Here is a 7,782-nt window from a genome sequence, read left to right as displayed (position 1 = left end):
GTTAGTTCCTTTCCTTTGAGGCGATTTTTTCGTCTCAGTTGGTCTTTTTCTTTAAGGGGTACAAGATGCAGGGACAGCTGCTTTAGTATTCACCATCTTATTCATCACTGTGAAATTCAATAACAATAAATTGAAGATTATTAGTAAGGGGGGGGGGGGGGGATCATGTTATTTTTTGTCCGTCTTTGTCCATTCAATTTTGTCCGTTTTCAGAAAATAGGGTACCGAACGGACAAAAACGGACAAAAATTGTTACTTTTGATTTAAATTCTCTCCACAGTTTGTAACAGACTATTTGCAGAAATGGATAGCCCGGTTAATGACCATGGTCCTTTCTCAAACTTTTAATCCTCAATTAGGTACTAAGAATAGTCTACACATTCTTTAATAAGGGATGAAAATCAATTTATTTATGAAAAATATCATGTAACAATATCCATATTACTGGAGAGTAAAACTCTGTTAAACTAAAAGATTCTTGAGCACATTTTGAGTCAGACTTAAATGCGTTTAAAACATTTTAGTATAACAATAAATTGTATAAACAATAACACCAACAATAATTATAAATTTAACAAATTATTGAGAGATGAAAGAGAGGAAAAGGATGAGGGGGACTGAGGAGGGGACTGAGGAGGAGGAGGAGGGCTGTGGAGGAGTAAGACTAAGAAGGCGAACTGAGGAGGAGGACTTATCTAGTCATGAAGACCCTATAAATAGAATATATCATCAATATATACCGATATATAAGATAGGATAATGATATATTATGATATATAACAAGTGCCATGACATTCCGACTATAGTTATCGATATTACGGGTTTTAAAACCAAAAGGCTGAGGTCAGTAAATTTTTTAAAGATAAACAAATAGTGAAGATATCGTCACCTATATATAGAAAGGGCCTATGTCAAAAAAAGTTGTTTTGAGATAATGCATAAAAACCGATTTCTCGAAATTTGATCTAGGATAAGCATTTGAATTTGATTTCTATGCATCTTAAATGGAAAGATTGACTGTTCTACAATATAAAAATGTTCTTGGCTCTTTTTGACTAATTGGTATAATTGATTTAAGTTTGACATAGGCCCTTTTAAAAAAATATTCAATACATAGGCCCTTTTAATTGATTGAAATATCTTACATGTGAGAATCGGTACAGGGCTTATGTGTACATAAGTCCTTTTAACTTTTCAAGTTTATTCCTGACAAACACTTGGAATAGAGGCTCATGTAGATTAATATCGTTTGAAGTAGGCATTTTATGCATCCGTAATGGGTTTAAATGGTCTATGTTTAATTTCAGTTTGCCACATTATTGATTTCATAACAGGTTGCTGTATTTTCAATAACCAGTGAACACGATTTATTTAAATCCCATTATTAGTATAAATAGATGAATAGAATTAAATTGTATTAATATTCCAATAATTTAAAAGGTGTATAATATTTCAATAAGTGTAATTTGTGTCTACATTCATCCTAAGATGAATATTGCATAAAATAATTGTCCCATGAAATTGAAAATAGTAAAATAAAAATGCTGCAAATGTAGAAATATGGAATGTGTTTTAGTCAGTATCGCTCTTGTCACTTTCTATAGTAGTGATACTCTTGTAGAATGCATGATACCCCTGTGGTATCAGCCTCTTCTCACATAGATCAATAAGACCAAGCATAACCCTCTCGGAAACAGGTATCTCTGTCGAATCGTCGCAGAGGATTGTGAGTTGAGGTTTATCCACCACCTCCGATCTTACTGAAGCACGGCTGCTTACGTATACCTGCAATAGAATAAATGTACAGGTACTGCCAAGATGTCATGATCATTAGTGCGAGTATAGCTTTGTAAAAAGTTCATTGATATATTATCACGCGCCATAATAACCATACATAACTAAATGACACAACCTACCTTTCTGTCGGTGAGAATGACTTTATCATCATCTGTTCTCTCCGGGTCGGGTAATGTGCTGATAGTCATTGCCCGACTGCCTTTTGCAAACGAGAGCCGCTTTGCACTTAGCCATGACGCTTCGTTAACCTTCGGTTTGCCCTCATGATCAATAAACCGGTATCGATTGCGGTTAATGATGGTGGACTTGCAAAGGGCGTGGACGTCATATACTGGATACTCATATGATGCCAGTGAAAAAACCTTTATAGGGTTTTTTGTGCTGGCAGATCTTGCTATCTCCTTATACCGGTCCGGTAAATATATTTCTTGGTTCTTCTTACTTGCTTCTATCATGTGATGTATGGTATCAACTTCAGATTCGTTATGTCCACGTTCAAAGTACTTCAGGTGCACAGTCTTCACATGGAGCGCTGTGTTGGATACTTCCACATTAAGGAAGTGCAGTATTGCTGCTGCATTTTCCTTATTGCGGTTTTGACCACCGCATGAATCTGCCCAAATGACGACATCCGTAATGTTCTCAGGCAGATTTCTCAGAATGTATAGGAGACACGATCCGATTTCATCTGGACCACGGTTTGCTTGTGTCTGATCCCACATGAAGCAAGTCTTCTCATCAGTCCCAAGGTTATAACATGATAAGTTATAACAAGCAAGCTTGGTGATATAGTAAAACTCACCTGACGCGGCCTTTGGACACGAATTTACAGCTTCCATATCGATGGTGTAGGCTCCGAAATTGTCGCATGCCTTTGCCTTGATTTTGTCAGCATCCTTACAATTTCTACACATGTCTTTCCTCTCAATGTGTTCGATGTACAGTAGTAGATCGATTTCTTCTTTCGAGCTATTCTTGTAGGAAGTACACTGGTCGCATTGATCATTCTTAGGTTTATAAAAACCAATGTTCAATGAATTAAGTATGTTACTGTAGCTAGTTAGACCTATTTTCACGCCAGGATGCTTTTCTTTAAACAGTTTAAACAGCTTGGCTAGCGTTAGCGATGCCTCGAAATACCTCTTATGAGAGTACATTCTTCGGTAATGTGAAGGTACAGTTGGCAAGGTATTCAGGTGATCTTCAATTGCCGCTCTCAATACTGCAGGAACCGTCCCGCGATTGGAGGGTTTCCCAACCAATCCGTGGGAAAGAGAACTGTTTCTATCATATTTTTTAAAAACTATGATTCTTGATTTTTTGGCAGTGATGCCGAATGTTTCTAAGAACATCACCTTACACACCACAGCTGTGTTATCTTCCGATGTTGTTGGAAGTTCAGATGTTGTTGGGAGTTTATATATCAAGGTGAACTTCCGCTTGTCACCAGCTGCTATTCTATGCAACTTCTTTGTTCTTCTATTTATATATTTCGATAAGAAGTTATCGCCGGCTGCTGTATTCTCTGATAGTTCATAATGATATTCCCTGAGGCGTATTTGTAACTCTTGATCTATCTTTTCATAACATTTGGCTACACAACTGCATGTTTTTATTTCTTTGCTTTTCATTTTCATTCGTTTCTTTTGCCGATTAGCGTCACGCTTCATCTTCACTGAATCACTTTTTCTCTTTCGTGATTTCCGTGGTATCCCATCCATTCTTAGTTCAAGTTCTTTCGATGGCCATGAAATTGTGTTGTCCACTTTTAAACATTGAAGCTGCTCTATGTTTTCATGTCCTCCACCCCTTTCCGTAATAGTTTTCACGTTTTCTGGGTATATATGCGAGATAAAAACGTTAGTGTAGAACTCAGAGTTTCGGATTTCATTTTCAACTCTGCCTCGTGCGATCTGCAACTCGCTCCAAAACACATTCACCTCAACATCATAGTTTCGAGTGTCTTGTCTATCCGTATTAGTTACCTTAGGCGGTCTTTGCCCCCAATTTGCTATTTTAACAGCACTATTCATTGGCCATGCAATATAACTCCCTGATACATGTTTGTCCTCATCATACGCAGTCCAGCTTTTAAATGCTTCTCTTAGGTGAACTAGTTTGATCAAAAACTTTCCATGGCCCTTTTTTAGTGGATGTCCATGTACAGGCTCTCCCTGCTTTCTTGATATCAGCTGTGCTTTCATCAACATTTTCGATTTGTATAGGAGTTTATACATAGCCGAGTCAGTGTCCTCAGATCCAGCTGCTACGACCATGTCCTCAGATCCAGCTGCTACGACCATGTCCTCAGATCCAGCTGCTACGACAGTGTCCTCAGATCCAGCTGCTACGACCATGTCCTCAGATCCAGCTGCTACGACAGTGTCCTCAGATCCAGCTGCTACGACAGTGTCCTCAGATCCAGCTGCTACGACCATGTCCTCAGATCCAGCTGCTACGACAGTGTCCTCAGATCCAGCTGCTACGACCATGTCCTCAGATCCAGCTGCTACGACCATGTCCTCAGATCCAGCTGCTACGACAGTGTCCTCAGATCCAGCTGCTACGACCATGTCCTCAGATCCAGCTGCTACGACAGTGTCCTCAGATCCAGCTGCTACGACAGTGTCCTCAGATCCAGCTGCTACGACCATGTCCTCAGATCCAGCTGCTACGACAGTGTCCTCAGATCCAGCTGCTACGACCATGTCCTCAGATCCAGCTGCTACGACCATGTCCTCAGATCCAGCTGCTACGACAGTGTCCTCAGATCCAGCTGCTACGACCATGTCCTCAGATCCAGCTGCTACGACAGTGTCCTCAGATCCAGCTGCTACGACAGTGTCCTCAGATCCAGCTGCTACGACCATGTCCTCAGATCCAGCTGCTACGACAGTGTCCTCAGATCCAGCTGCTACGACCTTGTCCTCAGATCCAGCTGCTACGACAGTGTCCTCAGATCCAGCTGCTACGACAGTGTCCTCAGATCCAGCTGCTACGACCATGTCCTCAGATCCAGCTGCTACGACCATGTCCTCAGATCCAGCGGCTACGACCATGTCCTCAGATCCAGCTGCTACGACAGTGTCCTCAGATCCAGCTGCTACGACAGTGTCCTCAGATCCAGCTGCTACGACAGTGTCCTCAGATCCAGCTGCTACGACAGTGTCCTCAGATACAGCTGCTACGACAATGTCCTCAGATCCAGCTGCTACGACAGTGTCCTCAGGTCCAGCTGCTACGACCATGTCCTCAGATCCAGCTGCTACGACAGTGTCCTCAGATCCAGCTGCTACGACCATGTCCTCAGATCCAGCTGCTACGACAGTGTCCTCAGATCCAGCTGCTACGACAGTGTCCTCAGATCCAGCTGCTACGACCATGTCCTCAGATTCAGCTGCTACGACAGTGTCCTCAGATCCAGCTGCTACGACAGTGTCCTCTGCATCGTCTGAAGGAATTATTCGATAAATTCAATGTATAACATAAAAATTTGACAGTTTAATTCAGATTAGACTTCATATCATGATAAGTATTGAGTATACCATTACTAACAGCTATCTGAGTCTAATCTGAATCATTGCGTCAAAGCAATAATTAACAGTTACATGTGGAAGAGGTGACGGTATACCGCTATACTAGTTATTTTACCACATATTCAACATCAGACGGGGCATAAAATGTATTAGTGTCATTTTAAATTTACACTTACCCACTCCAAGTATAAGAAGCTTCATGAATTTCGCAGAAACATTGCGGGACTTATTTTCAGACTCGAACTGTAGACTGAAGACGCCTTCCTGAAATTAGTGAGAAATGTTTATGATTTTAAACAATCTGTGCCAACTAGTCTAAGTTAGGCTCGCTGATCCTAAAAAAGAATCTCAAAACTAGCAAAAATTGATATGTTTGCAATAATTATAAAAGTAAAGCAGCTTACCCTCACTCTTTTTACAATGGTAGCCTTGTAGTATAACTTGTCTTGAAAGGGGTTTGCAAGAACCTGCAACCCAGGACACCACATTGTATCCTGGGAAATATCAATACTGAGATAAAGACGATCTGACGATCTGACGATCTGCCTAACGTTAAAAAGCTGACCTCTCTCTTATTACCTCTATCTACCTCATAGCTGCAGGTGCAGTAATAAAATAATTATTAAATAGAACTATGCAACTACTATGATTCTAGTTATATAATTATTATTATACAAGTCGTGAAAAACTAACCTCTACTGATAACGTACCGCCCCGGCCCTTCCTCTTTCGAAGCTTTACAGAATGAGTCATCTAGCTAAATGGATGGTAATGTATTTAGTATTGCATGTATTATTTCCTTATAACACACATCTCGTTATTTCAAAAATTATACTGAGAAAATATACTAAAAGAAAGTACCAAGCTAAGAAATGTTAGTCAATAAACCAGCAATGTGACAATGTGCAGCCGCTTTTGAATCTACATCGAAAGGTAAAGTGGCGTTAGAACAAAATCGATATTTCATGCCCCACAGAGAGCACAGCTAACAGTTAACAGTATAATACGTTGAGACAGAAGTTTATACCCTGCACAAAATGAAACCGAAAGCTCATTTAATCGTAGCGCGTGATTGAATAACTGTTATAGACTGTCATGACAGGTAAGTTATTCTGGATCAGAGCGGATACTGGACAGTTGTATCACGATACGTGATTGAATAACTGCTTTAGTATATACACTGTCATGACAGGTAATTTATTCTGGTTCAGAACAGAAATTCACAACAGAAAGGAATTAAGGATTAAACATTTCGCTATAATATGACACAAAATACGGGTTATTTACTAGCAATATATTGATTCAGACTAGGTATTCCGTTTTGCGGTCTAAGGGAGGCAATTAAAAAGGTTGTATTTTGTGATGTTCTTATTTTACGTTAGAAATTAAACAAAACGACCTAGATAAATAATTGTCGGGCACATCTTCAGTTGCACCTCTTTGACGTTTCGCTGTCCCTGTCCCGGCGTAGGCAGTTAAGTTATACTTGATCAGAGCCAAAATTCTTATCACAGGATTACAATTATTACAGATTGCTATAATACGACGGACAAAACTCACGTGTTCAATCACGTTCACCTGGCGATTTAAACTGAACAAGCAGAGAAATCGGGTTGGTATAATAATAGATTCAAGTTGCAACAGAAATCGCATAACGTATCACAAAACAACAACTCAACAATTACGTGCATAAAATGAAATGGATGATAACGTGTCGCGCGGCTTAAGACTCTTCCATGGCCTTCTGGAACTTAATTATTGCGCGAAATAATTACAGCGTGTCGATATCACTGAAATAATACCGGATCACATGTTTCAAACAGTTTTTAATGTCGCTTTAATTGGTTAGTGCAAAGTTCGGTCGGTTGACTGGCACTTTCACTGGCTAGGTTTCTTTACATAGGCCCTAACTCTGCTATTACAAAGCAGGGTTTTGACCTATTTAAAAGGGCATATGTTGACTTAGGCCCTTTCTACGTTTTAAGAACATCACGTTTCAACAATTTATAAGGGCATATGTCGACATGTGCCTTTTTAATCTATCTAAATTAGTAGCCGCTCAGTTTATTGAAAAAGGTCCATGTTAATATAGGCCCTACTTTAAAAAGTCGAGATTTTGAATTTTCACCCAATCGACTTAATATTTTGGGATATGGTAGGTATGGTTCCACAGATATTCGCGCTGGTATATCTTTTTAAAGGGGCCTATGTCGACATAGGCCCTTTCTATTTGTAGGTGACGATATAATAATAACTAAATAAAAAACAATTACATAATGCTTAATGAAAAATTGTTTCTATGTTTGGGTGATAAAAATCACCAAGTAGTGAGGACTTCGATGCTTGATGGAGCGTTTTTGGTAGAGAACCCAGTCTTGGTAGTTAGAGGTCAAGAAGTCATGTTGAGGTACAACTGAGATGTAAGGCGGTTAGTGATTGGTTATGACAT

The 7,782-nt window shown here is 39.7% G+C and overlaps 2 protein-coding genes and 1 long non-coding RNA gene across 3 annotated transcripts; all 3 read right to left on the bottom strand.

Annotated features, from left to right (window-relative positions):
- Nucleotides 1-1,381: 1,381 nt before the first annotated feature.
- LOC134815604 (uncharacterized) lies at nt 1,382-2,740 on the bottom strand. The gene is made up of 2 exons (XM_063824156.1): nt 1,917-2,740; nt 1,382-1,785 (listed from the first exon to the last, which is right to left on the bottom strand). The coding sequence occupies exons 1-2, from the start codon at nt 2,709-2,711 to the stop codon at nt 1,573-1,575; spliced, it is 1,008 nt and encodes a 335-aa protein (XP_063680226.1). The 5' UTR covers nt 2,712-2,740; the 3' UTR covers nt 1,382-1,572.
- An 882-nt stretch (nt 2,741-3,622) lies between these two features.
- Nucleotides 3,623-5,474, bottom strand: LOC134814897 (chloride intracellular channel protein 6-like). The gene is made up of 3 exons (XM_063823232.1): nt 5,468-5,474; nt 3,963-5,248; nt 3,623-3,631 (listed from the first exon to the last, which is right to left on the bottom strand). The coding sequence occupies exons 1-3, from the start codon at nt 5,472-5,474 to the stop codon at nt 3,623-3,625; spliced, it is 1,302 nt and encodes a 433-aa protein (XP_063679302.1).
- Nucleotides 5,475-5,477: 3 nt separating this feature from the next.
- LOC134815605 (uncharacterized) lies at nt 5,478-7,419 on the bottom strand. The gene is made up of 3 exons (XR_010160255.1): nt 6,027-7,419; nt 5,738-5,827; nt 5,478-5,597 (listed from the first exon to the last, which is right to left on the bottom strand). It is a non-coding gene; the product is annotated as an uncharacterized LOC134815605 (long non-coding RNA).
- Nucleotides 7,420-7,782: the final 363 nt, after the last annotated feature.

This window comes from Bolinopsis microptera, chromosome 5 (assembly GCF_026151205.1).
Source record: "Bolinopsis microptera isolate Bmic1 chromosome 5, MBARI_Bmic_1.0, whole genome shotgun sequence".
NCBI lineage: Eukaryota > Metazoa > Ctenophora > Tentaculata > Lobata > Bolinopsidae > Bolinopsis > Bolinopsis microptera.
Note: the sequence above shows the minus strand (reverse complement) of the source record. Positions and strands in the feature narration are given on the sequence as shown.

Coding starts and splice junctions, on each gene's coding strand:
- LOC134815604 (XM_063824156.1), bottom strand. CDS start 2,711: ATGTGTAGAAATTGTAAGGATGCTGACAAAATCAAGGCAAAGGCATGC. Junction 1,786..1,916: donor TCATTCTCACCGACAGAAAG/GTAGGTTGTGTC, acceptor ATTCTATTGCAG/GTATACGTAAGCAGCCGTGC.